This window comes from Eublepharis macularius, chromosome 12 (genome assembly GCF_028583425.1).
Source record: "Eublepharis macularius isolate TG4126 chromosome 12, MPM_Emac_v1.0, whole genome shotgun sequence".
Taxonomy (NCBI): Eukaryota; Metazoa; Chordata; class Lepidosauria; order Squamata; family Eublepharidae; genus Eublepharis; species Eublepharis macularius.
In genome coordinates, this window is record NC_072801.1 from 19,210,863 (window position 1) to 19,235,208 (window position 24,346).

General features: G+C 39.9%; 2 protein-coding genes across 2 annotated transcripts in view; both read right to left on the reverse strand.

Moving 5' to 3' along the window:
- Positions 1-3,522: 3,522 nt before the first annotated feature.
- ARL6IP1 (ADP ribosylation factor like GTPase 6 interacting protein 1) lies at positions 3,523-11,671 on the reverse strand. The gene is made up of 6 exons (XM_054992596.1): positions 11,503-11,671; positions 8,253-8,386; positions 7,735-7,854; positions 6,653-6,770; positions 5,750-5,834; positions 3,523-5,575 (listed from the first exon to the last, which is right to left on the reverse strand). Exons 1-6 carry the CDS (start codon positions 11,536-11,538, stop codon positions 5,457-5,459), a joined length of 612 nt encoding a protein of 203 aa, XP_054848571.1. The 5' UTR covers positions 11,539-11,671; the 3' UTR covers positions 3,523-5,456.
- Positions 11,672-13,122: 1,451 nt separating this feature from the next.
- Positions 13,123-24,346, reverse strand: part of SMG1 (SMG1 nonsense mediated mRNA decay associated PI3K related kinase) — an 82,127-nt gene continuing 70,903 nt past the window's right edge. The window contains exons 55-63 of the mRNA XM_054995517.1: positions 23,204-23,341; positions 22,616-22,768; positions 20,919-21,098; positions 19,876-20,103; positions 18,994-19,205; positions 18,530-18,636; positions 17,801-17,980; positions 17,605-17,711; positions 13,123-15,649 (exon numbers count right to left, since the gene is read on the reverse strand). Of these exons, the coding sequence (XP_054851492.1) occupies positions 15,572-15,649; positions 17,605-17,711; positions 17,801-17,980; positions 18,530-18,636; positions 18,994-19,205; positions 19,876-20,103; positions 20,919-21,098; positions 22,616-22,768; positions 23,204-23,341 (1,383 nt within the window). The 3' untranslated portion in view covers positions 13,123-15,571. The remainder of the gene's footprint in view (positions 15,650-17,604; positions 17,712-17,800; positions 17,981-18,529; positions 18,637-18,993; positions 19,206-19,875; positions 20,104-20,918; positions 21,099-22,615; positions 22,769-23,203; positions 23,342-24,346) is intronic.

Genomic DNA, 24,346 nt, shown 5'->3' on the forward strand with positions numbered 1-24,346 from the left:
GATAAAACATTTCTAGTAGGCAAAGTGCAAGCTAAAGACCATTCTTACCATGAGGAGCACGATCTCTGACAAGGAATCATTTTGCCAAGGCTCCCCCTATCCAATCTCCTGCTATGCTGACATCATGGACACACAATGAAATAGTGCTTGAGGCATCTTTTCATATTAACATTTTTATTCAATTTTAGCTCCTTAGCTAAACATTTACCATCCATATTACACATCAATGCAATCAAAGGATAACAGCAACACTGACAAAATCAAGTAAAACTATCACACACCCCCATTACTCTTCACTTTTCCACCCTCCCAGCTCTCTCAGAAAGTACAAACAAAATGCAGAAGGTAGAGACAAATCCCAACTTAATCACACATACATAGGAGCCAAGACCTCTTGCTGTCCCTTCTCAACTATTTTTTGTCGTAACTATCACAGTGCCATTGCGAAAACCCGGCTACAAAAAGCTCTTGAAAGTCAATTACCTGAAAATGACAGAAGGCTGGAAGGCTAACAGGTATCTTCCAGTGATATAAGTTCATTCCCTCCCTGCTTCTAACACTCAAAATTTCACAATATTAATACATAATTTACCCAAACTTCCACCTATATATCTCATCACAAAAAAAATGTATATCCTAGACATGAAAGTCAATCTAGAAACGATCACAAAATTCAATCCTCCCCAGTTGGTGATGGGAGAAGAAATCAGTCAGTCGTGACTGCCAGAACCGGTAACAGTTGCAAACAAAAATGACTTCATCAGCACAAGCGAAGAACCAGAAATGCTCAAAAGTTGCTGGAGTGTCTGCAAAAGGGGCAGCCAATAAAAGCGTGTTTTGAAGAATTTATGATCAATTTTGCCCAGAAGAATGCAGCATTATAGTACGAGGAAGCAAAACTTTCAAAAGGCCTTGCTGAAAATCTGGAGGCTAACATTCTTTATATGTTTGAGTACTCGGGAGTAAGGCTTTAAATTCGCAACATTTGTTTTGTCAACTGTCATTTATACAGATTGGGTTTTCTTGTTTCTCTAGCCTTGTCTCGGGAGTATAAAAATGAGAATTTACAGACATGGAACAAGGCAGAAAATAAGGGAAATAACTGAGGTATGTGAAAAGACACGAAGATTAAAAAAATCACTAAACAGAAACAGGCAGTACATGCCCCAAGAAAAAGATGGGGAGACACGAGTCTTTCGGTTTGCTTGCAGTTTGATCTATGCTGTTGTTTGCATACAACTACCTCAACTTTCCCAGTTCAGATACTGATTTATATTTTAAGGATTTGCAGCCCATAAATCAGCCAGCCTCGCTTATCTCCCATAAATACCTTCTCTTACACCACTCTCCCCCCGCACACAAACCAAAATTTAACATGAATCCAATCCGGGGGTGAGAAAAGGGAAGACTTTATTACATTATTCAGTATACAAGCTGTAAAGAAACTCATTCATTTCTTTTTTAAACATCTTGGTTTGGGCTTTTGAGACTTTTTTTTTTCTTTGGGGAGACTGTCTGTTCCAGCCACATAAGAGACCTTGAGCTGCAGGTGCAAATCTGTAATAGCTTTCCAGTTTCTAGAGTTAACTTCTTACCTTTCCCCCCTAGACATTTCTTGTTGAATTATGTAGACTTCCTTTCCAAGAATGTTTTAAATGTCATAATTTCTACAAGATTAGTTTTTGCTAAATAATGAGAAAGGAGCGTAACTCCAAATGAAGAGGAGCGGTTGAAGAATGTGTAGTTTAGTAAACTAACCTGTACATTGCATGATAAAAGATAAGTTTGATAAATGAAATGTTATTTCAGGACAGAGCTGAGGGAGCCTGGCATTAGCCTTGTAGCTTGTTAGCACATAGTGTTATGGAGGTGGAGTGATGAGTTCTTTCCCCCCCTCCCTTACCTGTGAGGCTAGATAGGCTTGGCTTGTCATCAAGGTTTTTGGCCCTTTTGATTGGCGGAGTTATTTAGACCTGCTGCAGGTGGCAGGTCTTAAAAGAGTTGTCTATTCCTTCTCTCCCCTTGGGAATGCATTTCCCTGGAGGACCATTTTGCGCCTGCTCCTGAAAGCTATGTCTTTGGTGGATTCCTGTGCTAGCAACTTTTGTGCTTTTGTTTTTTGCATTTCTGGCCTAAGAGCTAAACGTTCCCATTTGGACCCTGAAACTTGCTGAAGGTAACATCTGGAACAAGTTGAGGGATTTCGATTGCATGTAGCCTAGGTAATTAGCCTATTATTGTTATTTTCTTTGCTTCTCCTATACACTTCTATTTTGTTTGCTTTTGCAAATTTCTTCAATGAATATCTTTTCTTATATTGGTATAGAATTATTCAGAGTTTTAGCTTGGCCAATTTGCCACAAGCTACCTTTTTTTTTAAATCAAGCCTGCAACACGACTACCTTGCAAAGTTGGTTTTGCCTGTTAGCACCCAGAGGGCTTGATGTTTGCCTCTTGGCCTTAAGCTGCGAGTTAATGGAGGGTGATGGCAGCCTGACAGTAAGGTTTCACTTGCCAGTCTTTTTGAAGTTTTGTGTCCTCCTTAGGTAACCAGTAGCCTCCACCCACAGGACCCAGGCAGGCTTGCTAGAAACCAGTACACAAGCTTTAGTAAGTTTATGTACATGGGCACATGATTAATCTAAGCCAGGTATCAGAAAGGAGTTATCGAGTCTCCTCTGCACAAGATATCCCAAGGAAGCAAAAGGGCTCCTTCCATACTCTAAACCACAGATTTTCTTTCTAGTTCCTTTTGCTGGGCCTTAATAAATATTTCATAGTCACTCTTCTAAAGAAAGGCTCTGTTGGGTAAATATGCTACATTACTGGAAATTACTTTAACTATTTCAGCTTTCAGGGGGAATCTCAAGAGATTAATAAGAAAAGATGCAAGTCCTGATTTGTCCACATTCAGTGCCTTCTTTCACAAATGACTTGTAAAGAGACCTGGGGAGGGGCTGCTAACCCACAAATTAAATCTTCAACTTCACAATCAAGCCGCATCCACCCTAAAATAACCGTCCTTAACTAACAAAGGCAGTCTGCCATTGCCTGCCTCTGCAACTCTGGTCTTCTTTGAAAGTCTCCCATCCAATTACTAACCAAGGCTGACCTTGCTTAGCTTCCAAGATTTGACTTGCCCGCTCAATTTTAGCTTCCGAGCTAAACATTTACCATCCATGTTAAGTATCAGTGCGATCAAAGGAAAATCACATCACTGACAAGAACAGCAAGTATACAAACTTATCCCTAACCCTTCATTTCTCTTCTTTTCCACCCTCCCAGCTCTCTCTCTAAGTACACCTCTTTACTTTCATTCGCCACCAATTCCATCATTACCATGTTCACATTATATCTGCCATTACTACTCACACAAGTGAGTAATAACAATTCTTTAAAACAACAAATATACAAAATAAGAGAAAGGGAAGGAACATAGGGAGAGATGCAACATATGTCCCGTTCCCCCCCCCGCCAAGTTGTTCCTTCCAATAAATAATCACCAGAGTGTTCCAAACATGGTTGACATCTTAAGAGATTTAATGTTATTTTCACACTACAGGCTTCTGTAGCCAGTACTTGTAGTAACTCTTTCTGGTGACAATAAATTTGTAACGAGAAACAGAAGTGATTCACTTAGCAACTATAAAACCTCTCCTCTTAAATAACTCTTCCCTTCTTGGGATATATCTAAAGCACAAAGAGAAGGGATAGTAAGCAAAGATGGTCACTGCATGGAGGTGAAAATACTCAGTGCAATTATAACCAAATTAGCATTCTGAAAGCGTCACCCCCAAGGGGAAAAATGATTGAGAACGCCCAAATGTGCCTTAGGGCTACTCCATGTATTGAATTAGAATGCATCAAGGATGCCTTTATCCATCAGTCTCTGGGATTCAGCTGCTATTTGATCAGACATCAAGCAAGCTGAGAAAGATTTTCTGTTGATTTTGAAAAACAGGGCAAATTAATTTTGATTTCCATTTATTATGGTAATCTATTTACACCTTTAAGGATTTTGTGGTTGTCTTATGCAGAGAGCTGCCGAGTATGAAACCAAAGCCACCAACCATCATACAGTATAGTTAGAATTGAAATGAATGCAAATGAAAGGATGCAACTCAAAACAAGGACATGTGACTTTAGCAGACCTGCTACTTCCCTTCACCTTTTCTCACCTCTCCCCCAAATAAAGGATACTCTTCTAACCTATCAAGAAAGATTTTGCCAGCTTTACTGGGATCAGACTTCTATTTAAATGGATGAAGCCTCCAGTACATAAGGAGTGTCCTGTTCACACCAGTGTGGCAAATAAGCAGTCTGAGTGCTGATACAAAGTATGATTACATTCATGTTAGGTTTAAGAAGATGCAGCCAGAACTTAATTCCATTCTTTGTTATCAGACTTTTATGGCCTTTTTGCTTGTATGCAAAAGTAGCTGAAGTTAGTAACTGTGCCAAACACACTTGCTTCCCATATATTTACTGAACTGCAGTTATTTGGCAGAATAATGTAGTATGCTAGTTTAAAAAGAGGCAGAGCTACAAGCATCAAGATCTCTTCGCTGAGCTTTCTATTGCCTACAGGATTATAAAGAAAGCAAACCTCAATGTTTCTGAAATCTATTTTCAAACCACCGAGGATGATAACACTGTTAATCCGTTTACAATTAAGACAGAAATTTTGTCTTGCAACAAATTTAAGAAGCCTATGGTTTTAATACATTACAAGTATTTTCCTTAAGCACAGTAATAAAACGACAATAAGAAAACACAAATACCAGACTTACTTATGAGTCTCGTGCATCAAATATTTAAATGTTTTTTTATACAGACCCTATTAAAAAAACTAGACGTTGCACGACTCCAAAGCTACAGCAGTTTGAATAGAAGAAAATTGAATCTCTGTGCATTCCTAGCTTCAGTTTTCCACATACTGTCTAATGCAGCAATTCATACTACATAAGTAGTGACAACTCAGGCATTTTGAAGCCCTGTTTATCCGTATCATTTGTGGCTCAAAACTTCAGAAAGAAATGTGTTAATTTTATCTGCAGGGGTTTGCAGAAATAAACCTAGAGTCAGAAGAGATCACTTAAAACATTTAAGCGGAATGGAGAATACTAACTGGCATCTTTCTACCACAAATAAATAGCAAAAGATGTCATCCACACTAATAAAATCAAAATGTTTACTCCACCACACTGATTAACAACATTCCCACCCTATGACGCCGCTAGCTGCATTTATTATTGGAATGACTTGCCCATTTTTGCAGACTATACTGACTGTGTGGTCAAATAACTACACAGATCCTATTTAAAAAGAGGGAATCCTGTTTTAACGTTAAAAGGCTATGACTGAAATAAGCACTGCTATTCTACGAAACACACAATAATTCTAATACATTGTTCCCAGAACACATTATACTGTGAAGTGCAGAGGAAAGCAGAGCTTCATTCATTTTTCTTCTCCTTTTGTTTAAGGAGTTTGTTGACCTCCCTTTTTGCCATTCCAGCATACTTTGAAATAATTCCATGTTTGTTTAATCCAGGAAACAACAGGAAGAAGCTCACTAGAAGAAAAAAGACAAAATTATCAGCAGTGATCATGTAAATCATTTTAAATGGCCAATCCCATGTCTCCTTGTATTCTAATCAACAACACAGCATTACAGGCTTTCCTCTCCTCTTTTGGAGGAAAAAATGTAATATATCCTTGGTGCAAAATCACCCTGCAAACTGCTTACCAATAAGATAGGTGAGGAACAGGTTGTGAACTTGCTGTCCTATCCAAGCAATCACTGCTAACGAACACAGCATTGTTGTGAAATACTAGGAGAGAGATGTAAGAGTTAATGAAATCTTTAAAAAGCACTTGAAGATTTTAAAAATGACTCCATTGTCCCCTGTGGCTATTACAAGAGACATGGCTGATGAATGTACCAATCCTATTTGGCAAAATATCCCTATTGTACTAATTAGGAATACTAGCGACTTGCTTATCTATCATAATTAAAAGCCATTCGATTTTTAAAAACTAACGTTAATTTTCCACATTAGATTTTCAGTTTTAGGGGAGGGGCTGTGGATCATCTGCTTTCGATGCATAAATTCCCACATGCGATCCCTGGCATCTCCAGCTCAAAGTATCAGGTCGCTGGCTCTACCTGAGACCCTAGACATAATACTCAATTTATATACCACCCTTCAGGACAACCAACACCCACTCAGAGCGGTTTACAAAATATGTCGTTATTATTCCCACAACAATCATCCTGTGAGGTGGGCGGGCCTGAGAGAGCTCCAGAGAGCTAGTAGATAAGCCAGACTTTCATAGACCAATGCTGGACTCAGTTAAAGGTAAATTCATATGTTCAAATGGTTTTTGAGAGTTCCCATAAATCAAGTTTCCTATACTTCTAATAAAGTCAATGCTTTTCAATTAACGCGACCATTTGGGGGGGGGATGGGCAAAAATGGTCAGCACTAAAAATTTAAATGTGAAAGATCCTTATTAAAATGATAACTTCATATTAGCAACTAAAATCTTGTTTTAATGCAGCAAAACACTTTTTTTACCAAGCAACACCAAATTTAGCAACATCAAATTCGCAATGACTATCACATCTTCACAGAAGTATGCAAATTACCATTTTAGGCTTTTCTTCCTTAAAGGCAAAAAGACGTTTCCACCAACCAACAATCTTGCGCCGTGTTTTTACCAGGTTGCTACAGATTTCATGAAAGCGTTGCTGCTGCTCAGTAGTCCTTAAAAAAAAATCTTTAAGTGAAGATATTGACATCAATTGATAAAGCACAGTAACATACCATCCCTCATAACTACTACTTGTAGTAGTTACTTGTAACATACTACTGTTGTAACCCGCCCTGAACCCATATGGAGGGAGGGCAGGCTATAAATCAATTAAATAAATAAATAATAATAACAACTGTAGATCTGTTATTGAGGGCACTCAACTTCAAACAAAGCATCCAGTTGTTGTCTCACCTTTCACCACCAGTTAAAAATGTAGGAATAAAATTAGCATTTAATGTAGAAATACTGTTTCATCAGTTCTTGCTATTTACTTCAATATTCTGCTTATCAGCCAATGAAAACAATGCTATTTTTTGTAAGTTTGTAAATTTACAAAAAAGTTTACAAGTTTATAAATTTTCTAAATCAGTCAGATTAAAAAATCATAAATATATAAAAAATATAATCAAATAATCAAAAACAAGTCCAAGTCTAAGCTAGAAGGAGATAAGCCAATAGGCATGTTGAAAAAGTACTACCTTAAGTACAGGAATTCTTGAGCTATCTCCAAATGTTTAGACAGCTGATTTTTTTACTCTTTATATAAGCTTTGCTCAAAAGCAACTACTTACACAGGATCATCAGTATACATTGGTTTTAAAGAGTAACAAAAAAAAGGAAAGGAAATATTTGACCCTTGCAACAAAGACCTTGCAATTTAAATTTCAAAAGAAGAGGAGTCAGCAAAGGAGGGAAAGTCAGTAATAGCAAACATAAGGTAGAGGCAAGGGAATACTACAATATGTCGTTAAAAGAGAATTCTACCCTTGTACATTTTCCTTTCATTCATTCAAGAGTACTAGGTAGTGGCCTTTTGTTCTGGATTTTATACACGCTTCTCTTCATGATTATAAACTCTGGAAATACAATACAAGAACAAGTATGATAATTATTTCTAGTTCTCAAGTACCATACCATTTGCTGGAGCCAAAAATTCTAGGAGCAAGAGCAGGTACAAGGTAGTCAGCCAAACAAAGCAACATAACAAAACAAGAAACTCCCGAGAGAACAGATGGGTCCAGGTAGTAAATCATCCTGTTTGGACAAGAAAAGAGTAGTTATGTAGACAGACAGACCCATGTTCAGTGTTTCAACTTCTGACATTTGACATATACAGAGCAGAAAGACCAGAAGGGGTGGGACATATAAGCCCTGCCCTTCCTGTTGGTTGTAGAACTGGCAAGCACATGCATACATACCTAGAAAATGTAGCAGTCTGAAGAGATCAGCCCCAGCCACAATTGTGGTGCATTCGGGTATTGGCATGTTATCCAAAGCTTTCAAACATGTACTTTATTCATTGTTACCGTGTATCTTACTCAATTGTGATAAAATTAGCTTTATGTGTTGCAATAAAAGGAAAGCGTAGCTTCTGGTTTAGTTAATAAAATGGGTATAAGATGCAAACATAACCACCCTTATTGATAACTTACAGAAAAACAAAGGAAACAACACTGAGCATAGCAGGTGGAAACCAAGGTTTTTCCCAACGAAGGATTTTGTCGGTGACCAGAATCACTTCTCCCCATCCTTGCAAGTGTTCTTCCAAACTAGCTGTCTCTGCAGCCTGTGAACGAAAGCAGTTTTTAAAAAAGGCATAGCATTTGCTGTAGATAAAATGTGTGCATACTTCATGGAGTGTATCTGCAGAGGGCTCTACCTACTTTGAGGAGGGGATGTTGGATTGGATCTAGACTAAATTCCCTGTTCCCGATCCCACATTGGCCAGAAGCAGCATATAATGGAAATCAGGACAAGGAAGGCAGGAAAGTTCCATCTTACACTGAAAAATCCAGTTTGGATCCAACTTGTATGTACTTGTTGATACAAAGACCAACACTGACTTTCTTTCAATTTTATACTGCAAGCTGTCTTGACTTCCTACAAGGTAGAAACGTGACTAATAAATGTTATAAATAAATAAATAATACATAAATGTTGATTTGTATCACCAAAGTTGTTTACATCAAAGTAGATCTCAGTATGATAATTCCCAGACACCCACACATTCACAACAGGTCCTTTTTGATGTTCCCATAAAAATAAGCTTTGTCACCTGCCTGGCCCCCACATGGATGACAAGCCACAAAACCAAGCCTTCCACAAATAAACTACAGTGGCGTCTCCAAATATGCAGAAATGCATTACTATGTACATTAGTAAAAAATTTTTAAAAAAACAGGAGACTGAAAATGCTCTAGAAAGGGCAGAATATTTATAGCTGAGTGTTAACCAAGGGGTGGGGGAGAAGTTTCCTTGAGATCTAACCCAATTCTAACATTAACATTTTACGTGTATCTCCCAACACAGATACAAAAAAAAGGCTTGGAAAGTAAATGTTTTGTTTTGGATATGAAATCCTGGTCTCTCAAATTATTAAATTTGGGCTGAAGGATATGGCAGGAGGTAGCCTCGCTTTCAAGCGTCAAGTGGTACAAAGGCCAGCATTTTTGGTGGAACATCACATTTCTGAAAATCATGCTTTTGTATTAATATCCTCAAATGTCTTAATAGCATTTAATAATTCTACTGTTCCAAGAAAGTGGTTTGCCTAAAATGTGTAATTATAACATTTTTTTAGTTTTATATAGCACTTTTTGCATACAAAATTTTTGAACTGATTTTCATGGCCAAAAAAACTAAAAGCCTGTAAAGAAACAGGAAGTCTGAGGTAAAAATTTTATTATCAGAATGTAGATGAAGAATCAACACAGCAGCCCAAAACCCACAAGGACAGCTCATGTTGATCCAGCATTTAAATCCTTTCTCGTCTCATTTATTTCCTGAAATATAAAAGATAAAAATTCAGTACACTGATTCTAGGCCTCTAGGTTCTGCCTGTTTCTGAACTTTAAAGTTGGAAATACGCCATTATGTGACCCTTTTCAGAGAAACACTGCTTAATACTTAGAAAAGGCAATACTTAAAAAAGACAATCACAGAGCAAACTGGATTATCCGATGTTCTTATTGGCCATTTAAACATTGTAGCATAAGTGGAACAGAAAGAGACAAATTTGGCAGGCACAAATGTGTGTGTGTGTGGGGGGGGGAATAATTTATATTTCCAGGTCAAGAAAAAGAGTTATAGCAAATAGAAATTCATTAGTAAGCATGTTCTTAAGTCCTCTTCTCCATGCTGCCTCCTCCACCAACCCCTGAAGCACTAGCATACTCTCAGCTCACTTGACAGCATGAACAAAGCACATCAATTCTTGCCCATATTAGCATGACAGAGAGCCAGTGCAGATGGCTTCAATGCCACAGAGGCCAATGACAACACAGTCTTATCAGAGGAACAAGAACATGGTATTTTAGTGCTCTGCATTACTTGGCAGAAAAGAAAAAGGGCCCAGTGCGCATTTATTAGAACAAATGCCAGAAGAAGTACACTATGCATCCCATGATCAGCATCTAGATTTGCAGATAAAGCAGAAATTCACGTGAGAGGAAAGAAACTCTACAATCCACTACCTCTGAGTCATGGTCCTTATCACAGAAAGCAAACAGCATCCCACAGAACAATAGATTTCACTCTGATTTTGGGTCTTTCTGGAGGGGACACTCCTATCCAACCTTCCAATGTACACAACCCAGGAGTATCTGGCAGCTGCATTATTGCAGCAAGAGTCAAAAAAAGATCACCTTGGAATCACACACCAAGCAGCTTTACTGCAGCAGGCTTATGCCACAGTAAATCAGCCTTTTAAAAGCATCCTTGAGACAGACAGAGCAACACAGTAGTGAGTGTCAGGTTAGGACTAAAGATACAGGTCCAAATCCCCACTGAAAACGAAACACAGGGAATAGCGTGGGGCCACTCAGCTTTACACATCTCACAAGGTTGCTCCAAGAATAAAATAAAACGGGGTGGGGGGCATGGAGATGTTTGGTGTAGTGATTAAGAGCAGTGGGACTCTAATCTGGAGAGCCAGGTTTGATTCCCCACTTCAAGCCAGCTGGGTGACCTAGGGTCAGTCACAGCTCTCTCTGAGCTCTCTCAGCCCCACCCACTTCACAGGGTGTTGTGGGGATGATGATAATCATAATGATAATAATATACTCTGCAAACCACTCTTAGTGGACGTTATGTTGTCCAGAAGGGCGGTATATAAATCGAATGTTGTTGTTGTTATTGCTATTATTATGTCCCTGAGCTCCTTGGAGAAGATAACAATACACTCCATAAATAATAAACGAGACCACAATCAGCCTCACTGACCACAGCGGGCCTTACTCGCACCAAGAAAGGAAAAGGAGAAGAGTCCTTCGGTTTGCTTGCAGCTTGACCCGTGCTGTTGTTTGCACACAACTACCTTAACCTTCCCAGTTCAGATACTGCTGTGCAACATTTTAACGATAAGCAGCCCATCTCGCTTACCTCCCGCGAATATCTTCTCTTACACCGCTCCCCCTCCCCCCAAAATCTGACACAAACCCCGCCTGGGGGTGAGAAAAGAGAAGCCTTTCAACAGCCCAGCTTGGAGGGCAGGGGCTGAGAGTGAAAGGAGGAACAGCGCAGCCCCTCCTCCTCCTCCTCTTCACCCGTGGGAAGGGCGGGCGGGCAGGCACTCCTCCCCAGCCGTTCCAGTCACGGAAAGAACCAGGGGGAGGCCGACACAGCCGTCCTCTCTCCGAGACCCTTAGAAGAGGACGGGGGAAAGGCTCCACAGCGCGCACTCACCAGCTGGTTGGTGCTCCTGTTGTCGCCCTCCGCCATTTTGTGTGGACAGCTGCGGCCTACAGGCTCGTCTGCCTTCCACTCCCCCGCCGTCGCCGTCGTCGCTCCTCCCGGTTTCCCCCACCCCGCCCCCAGCAATTCTCCCTCCTACCCGAGCTCAGCCCCACAACTGTCTGCGCTCCAAGCCGGTCTCTCCAGGAGCTGCGCTTCCTTTTATAACCTCCAGTCTGACGTTGGCTCCACCCATTCCCTCGTCCGCGATTGGCCGGTTCCTTTCCACCTGCGCGGCCTCCGCTCCAATCAATGAGGCTCGGGACAGTTCTCGTTTGAATCTTGACCAATAAGCGCGGCCGTTTGCCGTTGGGGGTGCTTTCAGGCAAGTTTCGAGAGGGCGGGGGAACGGAGGTCATCTCTTGCAAGGCACGTTTTAACGCCTTGGGGGCGAGGGAAGGAAGCTGTTTGAGCGCCGACTACGATCTGACAGTCCAGGGTTCGAATCCCCACTGTGCTGGGGAAGGTCTCGGGGTGGTTTGGGCCAGTCGCCTTCTTTCTACCTCCCTGGGTTGTTGCAAGGATAAAATGGAGAGGGGAGAATGTGGGTGTGCCTTCGATTGCCTCACAACATACCCTGGGTGCAGTGTTTTATGGCTGCAAACTGGGGTGCTCAAACCTTGTGGTGCCATACTAGGTTATACATTTCATTCATGCATTTGGCCAGTCACTATCTTAGGTTGACCTACCTCATGGGGCTATAGTGAAAACACAGAAGTTAGAATCGCAGCCAGGAAACCGTAGGACACAAATGCAACATACAGGTGATCACTTTCTGAACAGCACCTCTCCAGGCTGTTCTTTACACATTCTCTTAAATTTACCCTGCCAGAATGCATCCTGCAATGGCTTAAGCAGCAAATACCATTAAAAAATTAACACCTACTGGGCTGATACTCAAGACGTGTAAACTAAGCTGCTTCAAATTCATTTCATGCACAATCCTCTCCTGAAAATATTTAGCTGATGTTGAAACTGGGCAGTGATTGCAGGTGAGTGACAAAGAATCTGTTTTGCCTGCAGAAAGTCCTAGGTTCAGTTGCCAGCATCTCCAGCTGAAAAGGATCACTATTATAGTTGGCATGAAAGATCACTACTGGAAACTCTGGAGAGCGACTGTGACAGACCACGGATCTGATTCAATCTAAGACATGTGAACACATGAAGCTACCTTACTGAACCAGACCCTTGGTCCATCAAGGACAACATTGTCTACTCAGACTGGCGGTGGCTCTCCGAGTCTCAGGCAGCGGCCTTTCACACAATTTGTTTATCAGGGATTAAACCCCAGGACCTGCTTGCCATGCTCCACTGAGCCATGGCCCCATCCCAGACTAGGTTCATGCATTCCCTCTTTGTAAAAAATTACATGTCGGAAGGAACTCTCCCTGTCACCCTTTATTCTAAAGTACCACCAGTATAAACAGATATTCTTTATGGGAACAGGTCCTGCCCCCATGCACCATTGCCTGTTTTGTTCTTAGGGGCTCTCACTGCACACTTCCACATGAGATCTACAACAAAACTGAGTTTTGTTTTGCAGCTGAAAGAAATGAATGCCGCACACAGACATTAAGAATACAAGTTGAATTTAAGCTTTATTACATTATGCAGTAAAGACCCACCCACCCCCACCTCCATACAAGTTTCATTTCTGGAGAGAAGTGATATAATAATACATTAATCACAGGTACAGCGGCCTGCCTCCAGTCCCGGCTTCCAAGAAACAGAACAATTTTATTCCAATTGTATTGATACAGAATGCTTGTTAAGGATGGTTCATACACAAGGCAGGTGGGGGAGGCAAAATAAAGAATGCACTAAAACTGTGTGAATTTTGCCTTAGTTCAATTTTTACTAGAAAAAAAAGCCCCAAGAAGCCTCTCCCTCTCCTGAAATACATGGCAACGGCTTGAGAGTGCTGGCATTGGAACTCAATTACTAACAAGCTTTAGTAAGTTTATGTACATGGGCACGTGATTCATCTAAGCCAGGTAACAGAGAGAGTGGTGTAGCTGTGTGGAAGATTGCTAACAGTTATCGAGTCTCCTCTGCCTAAGATACCCTGAGGAAGCAAAAGGGCTCCCCCTTCCATGTTCTAAACATCAGAACATTTCCTTTCTTTTGCTAGCTCTTAATATAGATTTCATATCCACTCTTCTAAAACAAAGGCTCTCTCAGGTAAATATGCTACATTAGTGGAAATTAAGTTAAATAACTATTTGAGCTTTTTTTTTTTTAAATCTCAGAAGAGATTAATAGGAAATAACATAAGCCCTGATTTGTCTACATTCAGTGACTTTCACAGCAAATGACTTGTAAAGGAAGATGGGAAGGGGGGAGCTGCTAGCCCCCAAAATTTATTCTTCAACTTCACAATCAAGCTGCATTCACCTAATATCACCATCCATAAGTGAGAATTATGGCATAAGGTTCTTTCAGGAACTAATTATACTCTTCTAGTACAAGCTCTTAAGTTACTAATTTCTGTTTAAGCAGGCAAGTGAAACACTGAAGACGGGTTTAAAGTGCCATTTAAATAGCAACTTCTTTCTCACGCCCACACTTCAAGAGTGCAAGGTAGATTTAGGAAAAGACATTGACCAATTAACTATGAATGTGTAATTGAGCAATACCTAGTGGAAATCATGTGGGGGGGGGGGAACTTCAGTCCTTTATGCCATTTCACAAGAACAAAAACAGTAAAAAAGAAAAATATAGTCCTTTCTTAGCTTTATGCATCCATGTTTTTTAAATCCCCAGATAGAACTGAAATGGTACATTTACAAGTATAAATCAAAGTCTGACGTGAATTAAACAGCATAAAACTACCTCCTCTAGAACTTCACTTTATTGATTTTGTTTCATCAACAATGTAAAACTCTACTTGCTCTATCCTGGTTTCTTTTTTTAAAAAAAAATGGTAAAGGTTACATTAGATTTGCTACGTTTACAAAAAGAACTACAGCAATCACAGGAGAATGAGCTTTGAAAGAAAGGTCTGAATTACAAAGGAGTATATACTGCAAGCAGAGGGAAAGTTTCACATGAAATCAAATGCCTGGCAGATTAACTCTGAAATGCACAGTGGATTTGGGGAAACTGTACATGATAGAATCACAAAAATGACTGTAAAATAAACAAAACACCCCAACGATTTGCATTTGATCACTCAAAAAAGGTAAATCACGTAACAGCCAGCATTTTCTGTGCTTTTGGAAAACTGCCTTGCCCCCCCCCCCCCGCCCCCAAAGGTTAATGTGCCTGAACAGTGAAATACAAGGATTGAAATAAAATCGATTCTGGAAATACACCTAAACTACAAGAATAAACCAGAAGTGGGAAAGAACTAAAAAAAAAAAAAGACAAAGGCTCTCTTTCTTCTTAGAGGTTCTTCCAATATAGTTAGGTAGCTGATGTGCAGCTCTTTTTGTATTTCAGTCCATTTCTGAAGTTCATCTCATGTAGCGTTTTGTTTTTTCCTTCTTTTTTGCACTACCTGGTCAACTCAACCAGCACCATTACCAAGCAACAAGAGTAACTCAAGTATCCGAATCTCTCAAATCTTCCTTTGCTGTGATTTCTTCACGGCCCCCTTCTTTTTTTTTTCTGTTTCGGGTTCAGTATTTCCTGGATTGTTCACGGGGTCAGGTGGAACTGGGTTCCAAATCACTCTGCGGTCTGTAGCATTCCCAATTTCTTTCTGCGGCTATTTCCCCACCCCCACGCGACACGATTTGCAGTTCTTCTGTAGCAGAAAGACAGCCGTGTTGTTCAGGCGGTGAACTTTCACCCTTGACCCTGGGGGGGTTCCAGGCCATTGTGTTTAGCGTATCCCTGAGGTGCAGCTACTCTGCAGGACTCACTCCCAGTGCACCGAGATTGCCTAGGTTTCCTCACATTAAGCCCCAGAAATGCATCACCAGCCGACTGTGGTGCTGCTATGGATGCCCTGAGGCTGAGTTGATTCTGCTGGATGTCTGACCTTGCTGAACCAGACTGACCTGCTATCTCTTCCTGTTCATACCCAGGCTGTCCAACCTTCATACAGCTGAGCCAAGTTATCTAGATTAGTTGCTTCCTTAATCACATAGTCAACCTATGAAACAGCAAGTTAAAAAAAAGTTAGTGCTGCAGACTCACTTTCTAACTATATTTGAAACTGGCAGAAAACTTGATCAAGCACTGCTTAGGAAAATCAGTGTTGAGATATTAGGAAATGAGTTATCTGGCCCATATACTGAACACGATTTATAGGATTCTCATATCAAATGCTGGACATAAGCTACCCATCTGCAACCAACTTCATGGATATGGCCCAATAATGTGAGTTTATCCCAACAAAACTTGAGGAATTAAAAAGGAAAAGATTACTTACAACATGCAGTTCTACAGTTCTGGGATTGTTTAAGGGAATGGTAAAAGGATGAACACCATTAATTTGTTTCACATTTATTAACTGGAGGAAAGGTAGCCATGGAAAAGTGCCATTGATTCACCCAAATCCCTTCAATAGAAGAGCAGCTAAATAAACCTTGGTATGTCTAAAAATTGATGCGGTAACGCTTAAAGGAATGCGGACAAACCTGTAGCAATACTAGTCCCTGAGCTCTATAATCCCAAGATGGAGATTCTATGCTGGAGTAAGCCTTTCAGGTCTCCTACATAAAAATAAGATTTCTAATACTGATTTTAAAAGTACATGAAAAGTTTTTTTTTAATTGGTGATCATTTGGAACAAGTACTCATACTGTATCCTTTTAATTTTGGTATGGATATTAAGAGAGGTTTATGCTAAAACTGAATTAGAAAAGTGGCATAACCTAAGCAGAAAGGAAGAATAAGAAATAATTGGTGCAGAAGAAAGGAATCTTTTATAATTGTACATCCCCTACATGTTTCGCGTTCAGCTTCGTCAGGCAAATCTACCAAATTATACAAAATATAAAAATATATTTAAAACATGTCAAAACTCAACAAAACATTAATAAAACACAGTACAATTTCACAGAGCATGTAGAGAATGCAATCCATAATGAGTTCTTAATATCTTGACAACTGAGCCAGCATTAACTTGCATTACATATTTCATCATCACAAGGAATTCTTTGTTTAAATGGTTTATGAATGAACATTAAAGAACCATACTGACCTTCCAGATTTTTTTTAGTTCCATTCATGTATATACACTTTAGCAGAATGAGCTGCCTGGGCTTGTCCTGGCTCTCATCTACATGAGCGTCCAGCAGGAGATATTCTCACTTAACCCATTAGAGTGCAGCAGTGTTTTCACAGTTTCAAAATCCATTCAGCTTCTTTCCTCAACAGAGTTCTATCACCCCATCTATCACATTTAAATATAACCCAAAACAAAAAGTATATAGGTTTAGGATTGTGCTCATGTAGATAAGAGCCAGGAGAAGCCCAGACAGCTCGCTCTGCTAAAGTGTATATACTTGGCTAACTAAAAAGAATCTGGAAGGTCTTTAATGTTCATTCATAAACAATTTAATTGTGATTATGAAATATGTAGTGTAAGCTAATGCTGGTTCAGTTATCTAGATATTAAGAACTCATTATGAATTGCACTCTGTACATGCTCTGTGAAATTTTCCTTGTGTTTTATTAATATGTTTTATTAACTTTTTAGATGATGTATTAAATACATTTTTATATTTTGTATTATTTGTTAGATTCCCCCTAACAAAGCTGCACACAAAATTCATAAAAGTTGTACAATTATTAAAAATTCCTTTCTTCTGCATTAGTTGTCTCTCCATCTTCGTTTTGCCTTGGTGTGAACACCCACCCGCCTTTTTCCTCACTAAGCAGAATGGAGGCAACAGACCCATACACAAAAAGTAGGTGTGTGTGCAGAAAATGCTTCACAGAAGAAAACCCTAATCCTTTCCTACAGACATCCCCCCAACACCATATGAGAGCACAGACATTTGTGGCAAAAAAATGAAATTGGTAAACCATCACATAAAGTTACAAAGATGTCATTATAGCAGAATTCAAGAAGAAAGTGGTTTTGCACATGGAATTAATTACCTGTTCAGCAACAGACATTCTCCTGTTGGGATCCAAGTCCCGACCCTCTAACTTGGCTTTGACACGTTTCCACACACTTACTGCATATGAATTCCGTTCTTGCACAGCTTAAAAAAAGAAAATTCATTGAAATCCATTCAATGTGTTGCTCATTATAAAGCAGAATATTCAGTGGTCCTTCATCCGAACTGCTTACCTTTTCCTGTTTTAGGATCCCTGATGGCCTTTTTAGGACTAGACACAACGCTCTTTCCGGTTCCCACAATTGTTCCTGGAGGTGTGTCTGCTGATGGCGCTAGAGTTTTCTGAACTAGCTTTTTCGTATTCTGCGACATGACCTCCGGTTGAGTTTTTTGCCCCGTATTGCTACGAACCGCTACAAAGACATAAATATATTGAAAATGCCATTAAAAGAGAACTGAAGCTTATTCATAAATCAAGAACAAGGAAACATATTCAGTGTTAAGAACAAAATAAAACATTAACAAACATTTACATGTGAAGTTGGAAAGTGTCACAGTGCATGACAAAACCACCACACGGGATTTTTCCAAGAAAGAAGGGGCATATTTTCTCTCTTGATGTGAAACAGCTGAACTCCATGACATAAACAGGACTGAGATTATTTCTTTCCAATATGCTTCTAAGAATAACTCAAGACAATGAGCCAAGCTGTACTAAAGGGTAAGATAGCAGGGGGCAATCATATATCCTGGACCTATTTACCTGCATGCTGCTCTTCCCACCCTCATTCAACCCAATCACAGTCTTCATGCCAACTCTTATGTTTTTTTCTGTTCCTACATCTTTCAAAAAGTAGCTTTCGCATGCACGGAAGGAGAAGGGCTAAGACTATGAAGTCTACTTCTGAATGTATGTCTATATTCCAAGAGAAATCCAATGTTGAATACAAGCCATATTTCACCTGCAGCAAACGTTGGTTGACATGAAGCAGCAGATGTTGGACTTGAGCACTCGTTGGGTGCATCTGTGACCAAGGGCGACGCAAAACTCACTAGATTATTGTAGATGCTAAGAAGCATAAGGAAATAAATTAATTTTATTAACCGTAAGTGGGAAATACAAGACAAAAACCTACCTGAAAAACTTATGAAGTTTATCAAAAATAAATTAGTATGCTTCAAGTCAGAAAGCAGTTAGAAACCATTTTGCCCCAAATTTGATGTACAGCAAAGTTCTCTTTATCACCAATCCACCCTGCCTACACGGGCCCCAAATTTTGTCCTACGGGATACTGAATCTCATTTGTCTCACAGGTTTCTGACCACTTCTGTGCATCTGAAAAACAGAGTATATAAAGAGTTCTGTCTTTGATTAAAGACAGATACTTAAGTGAACAAGAGCTTAAGATTATGTCTGCTAACTTACCTTTGACTCTGAGTTCTCAGCTCTTTCAGGGTGGGAGTAATTTCCTGCAGCATTTCAATATGTTCCTGGCTGCGAACCTGACCCATAGCCTGAACTAAAGTAAACAGAACTGTTTGAATATTGTCTTGCCATAATTTATATTCACCCAAGAACTGCCTAACGCTGTTCTCATAAGGAACATCTTCACCATCAGCCAGAGCTGCTTCTTCATCCTGGAAAGAAATAACTAGGCATTAGGGAGACCCATGATAGGTTCTGAATCTGTTGGAAGAACTTTTTAAAAAGTCAAAAGCATCTTTGCTTGGATGACTGGCAATAGCTAGCAAAGTCTTTCCTAGATCAATGCCTGAGTGACTTTGTACCAAAACACAGCCTCCGCTATTCCATTCCTTCAAATCAATAAAGTAGTGTGGACACTAAACTACTTATAAATTTAAGGAGAGTCATTGATCGGAGATCTTATCTTGGGCTCCTTAACCATAATTCCTTGGTCATGTGCAGTAACACGGCTTCTGCAGAATTTACTTTGGATTAAGCTTATTACTTCACAAACTTTCATCTACTGGAAGAACGTTATCTCTAGCTTCTTTTTACAGGGAGGACTGGACCTGCCTTACTGTAAACCTTCATTAGTACAGCAACCAAGGGGTACAAAATTAAGTGCAATGTGGCTGTATGCCTATACAATATTCAAGGACTCCTGCCACAGAAGCTAAACGGTATTGAACAGCCATTCTTAAATTAGCACACAATGACCAAAAGCATGGGAAAGCCAACAGATGTTAGGGTAACTACATAGTTCTTTATAAACTTATGATATCATGAATGCCAGAACAATCAATCTTCTATTCCCATCAACATGAACAATTCCGCTATTATTACCTTCGCCATGGCTTTCAGCAGATGCTTGACATCCCCCAGTTGTCTGTTGTGGCCAGTGAGCACGGTTTTGATATTATCGACCAGATTCTGAATTGTCTCACACACTGTTTCTATCTGCTGCTCTCTCTCGGTCTGCACAGTCCTCTGGGTAGACGTGTCCTGTGTCAACTGTTTATGAGCTGAGAGAAGCCATTCAGAACTACCAATGGGATGCTCAAGATTGGTGCCCTGCAAAAAAAGAGAATGTTTCAGACACACTAGTCTGCTGTTCGAATTCATCTGCAAAAGCCAAGCCAAGCCTGTTTCCTCACTCAGCTATGAAGCTCAGTAGCTTTGGACAAGTGGCTACCTATTAACCAGTCAATGTTCTTGTGACGAGATAAACGCCATGTTACGCTACACTGAGTTTTTGGGAGAAGGGCAAAATATTAAAAACCAGCAAACCTGACATAAATTGGCTGACATTTTAAAACGTGGGTTATAACTGTAACTGGCGATGGCTCGATCCAGACCTCATACCAAGGTGTGGTTAATGTAACTTCGTTATGATCTGGAACAATGCCTGAGTGCACACGCTGTAGTTACAGCACCTAGAGTGCTGAGCGGGCAGGAAAAGAAGTCAGGTAAATTATTGTAAACTAGCTGTACAACCAGCTAGTTTACAATCCTCACCATTTAGTTAATTAATTAATTATGCAATTTTTATTCCGCTTCTCTCAAAGCGGTTCACAGCAATTACAAGAGTTAAAAACAATACAAAAATACAATATTCAATAAAATCACAGTAAAGTAGCAAATAATACAAATAATTAAAAGCAGCAGCTAATACAAATAATTAAAAACCATTCTAGGCCCAACCCCAGCCTTTAAAACATGTAAACAACATAAAAATTGCAGGTAGATAAAACTGCACAGCAATTTTCTCTGCCTCACAAAAGAACGTTAGACAGCAAAGGCATGCCAGAATAACCTTACAGAATAGTTCTGCCGTTTCAATTGTCTTTGTTCTGGTTTTCTGTTCCCCCCCACATACAAACAATTACCACTCTATGAAGTAAGCGAAGCTCCAGCTCTGACACTGCACTGTTAAACTGCGATGCAAATGAACACATTTGTTGGCAACGTTTGATAAGTTCAAACAAGGCAGCATCCAAGTTCAAGGCTTCTGCTGTTCTGGTACGCAAGCTTTCGAAATGAATGATGTTGCTACAGAGGAAAGTAACCTGCAAGACCAGGGACGGGGGGAGGGGGGTAGAGAGCATGAGAAAAAATTACACAACATTTAAGAAGACAAGAACTCACAACTTAAACCTTGCGTTTCTTCCTGATAAAATGCACAGAATGCCACCTCATTTAACGGCTATCCATTTTTTCCATCTCCAATTTCCAGATGTGGCCCCAAGTGGTATTACTGCAAGTCAACACATAAATTGGTAAAAGTGTCCAAATTGCTAATATAGTCTTACTGAAACTGGAACTGAGTCTACTGGTAGAGTCAACTACCTCTTTCCACCACTGGTTAGCTGTTCCATGGACTGCTTTCCATTGTTCCTGGGTAGGAGTTTGGTCTGCATCTTTATACGACATCTTTACTGTGGACCATATAAATTAGGAGTCTTGACTACATCTGCATATTACACTACAGACAGTTGAAACAACTTAAGGACTTGAAAAATTCCTCTAGTTCTAATGTGCTAATCATGTATAAACCAAATCATGTATAGTCCAAGTGTGAATCCATGTATAGATCAAATTTTCCTGCCAGGCACAAGAGACTATATTGCTCATCAGCACATGATACTAGAAGATAGGAATTTATCACTTTCCCAGTCCATTCTCCACCTGTTAATTTTTTTTAAATTATTTTTATTTAAAAAAGAAAGTACAGAAAAAAAGAAGGGGAGGGGGACAAACAAGACAAATATAAAGCTATGTGCTACAAGAATTATTAAAATACAGAATATAAAAATCATAACCTTTGTTGATATCAAGATAATAATAAAAAATAATTAAGCCTTATTATATATTTTTCCACATATACTACACATACAAAGTTCAAACCTAGTTCTGCTGCACCTGTTAATTCTTGTAGTGTCAACAAGTTGAAATCAGAGCCACAAGATAAGACCAGGGCCAAAACAAATTTAGGTGAACAACAACAACCAGATGTGGTTAAAGGACAATTATTTGCTGCCCACAAAAGGAACTGGAAATTAGTTTAATTCGTAAGAGTCCCCAGTTGCTGCTGGACAATTCAGACACTCGGTTCTATATCCAACCTATTCCATACATTATGGATTCTCTCCATATTTCCTACAATACCTCCATGGAAAATTCTACTTAAGACTGAATTTTCTCTTTTTGCAAGACAAGGACCTTTATCCAGGCATTCCAAAGATTGAAGGATTGTTAAGTTTTCAGAAGAGAGGGATGGTGATTTTTGCCAATCCACCCCCACCACCAACCACCACAAACACACTGCACTGAATTGCTCTTTCCCCTATACTGTTCCTGAGGATCCATTGGCCTATGAAGAAAAAACAGTTCAGGGTGCTCAGGGGGGTGCAGCAAGTGAGGGGAGATCAACAGACATTGCAACCCCCTCTTCCGAAAAAGAAAAGATGCCTTAGAAACTGCAAGACTGGATAGAGGCCGCTGGTTTGACAAGTTTCTCTCTTACAGGTAAAGTTTATGTTACTGAAATTGACCAAAGCTCAGCAAGTTGCATCCTTCGTGGTACCTGATTAGCTCTTTGACTTTCTTTATGCACCAGGTTTCTTCTTTCTGCAATAGTGGCATCAAAATCTTGGAGGACTGGTGCTAATGCTGGATTGGCTCCACCAGCCCATTTCAAGCGCTGCTCAATACTGGCTTCCAGAGCTGCCAGCTTTTCCTGAGACAGTAAACAGGATGAAAAATCAAGATATCCTTGTCTTACTATTTTTGCCTAGGAGCAGCTATTGTTCCACTTTCTGGTAATCGGCTAGCATAACTAGAAAAGTTTAACACTCAAAATGTGACGACTACTAATTTGGCTGACTGGATACCAGTCACAGCACTCAGCCACCTTTATTCATACCCTAAGACACAGATGGTATCTTGGTAACATCCACATATAAACTTGAGATTTAAAATAAAAAAATGGTTCAGTAAGAATTACAATTCTTTCTCTAAGTAGGGAAGCTGATTCTATGGCATTAGCTGTCAACAGGTGACCAAGATTTTTCAAACAAGAGAAACATTCATTTCCAGCTGTGCTTGTTCTTTGCATACTTTCCCTCAATAGTGCACATACTACTCCACCATATAAGAAGGAAAAGACAGGTACCTGAACTGCTGCAATTGAAGCTTCAATCTGGCCAAGAGTGTGAAGCTTCTTTTTCATATTGGCTAAAATTGCAGAGCGTGGTGGAGGAGTGACTGTCATGGCTTGGGGGCGACTGATGAGGAGATCTTCGTGCTGCCACTTTGTGGGGGGGGGGGGAAGAAATACCTTTTAGTTGCTACAGAAATGAAAAGCAGGAACAATTCAAGTGGTCAAAAACGTGTATGCCTAATTTTTACAAAGATTGTTTTTTTACAATCCAGCTGTTTTTCCTACTGATTATAAAGATTTACAGAGCACTGGACAGAACACTGATCAGCTGTTCTAATAAATAACAGGCATATGTTCTACTTGTTAAATGATCTTTTTCAGAATGCAAAGAGATATTTCATTATTTACGTGACGTATTTCTATACCACTTTTCCTCACTGCTCAAAGCGGTTTTCAATAAAACAAGCACATGAATGGTTTAAGTAACATAGTCCAATCACAAATTGATAGGATGGCCTGAACTAATAGGAAACATTTAGATGTTCTCTACGTGCCACATGCAGGGCAATACAGCTTCATCCAATGCATGCTGATGATCAGTAGGAGACTTCTGTCTGGAATAGGCTGTTACTTGGAGGAGGGAAGGGAGCTGCTCCTGTTGGCAACGAAGGATGGGAATCGAAACAATGGGTTTAAACTACAGGAGGGAAGGTACCAGCTGGACATTAGGAAAAACTTCTTCACATTTAAGAGTAATTCAGCATTGGAATCAGCTGCTTAGGGATGTGGTGGGTTCCCCCTCATTGGCAGTCTTCAAGGACCAGCTGGACGAACACTTGTCAGGGATGCTTTAGGCTGTTCCTGCATTGGGCAGGGGGGTTAGACTAGATGGTCAGGAAGGCCCATTCCAACTCTCTGATTCTATGAATAAATGCAGGCCACAGCACCCTCAAAGAGATACGTCACGGGACGGCATCTACCTGAAGATTCTAGCGGGGTAACCGTATTAAGCTAAAATGATCTATAAATCAAGTGAGATCTCTCTTCAGCCATTAAACTAGAGAAATGGTTCAAGTCCCTATAGAACCTCACCTGATTTACTGTACTAGTCCTCTCTCTACTGAACTCCTTTCCCCTCCCCCTTCAATAATTTTC

Coding starts and splice junctions, on each gene's coding strand:
- ARL6IP1 (XM_054992596.1), bottom strand. CDS start 11,538: ATGGCGGAGGGCGACAACAGGAGCACCAACCAGCTG. Junction 7,855..8,252: donor GTTGTTTCCTTTGTTTTTCT/GTAAGTTATCAA, acceptor TTGTCCAAACAG/GATGATTTACTACCTGGACC. Junction 5,835..6,652: donor AGGAAGAAAAGCCTAAAATG/GTAATTTGCATA, acceptor TCTCTCTCCTAG/TATTTCACAACAATGCTGTG.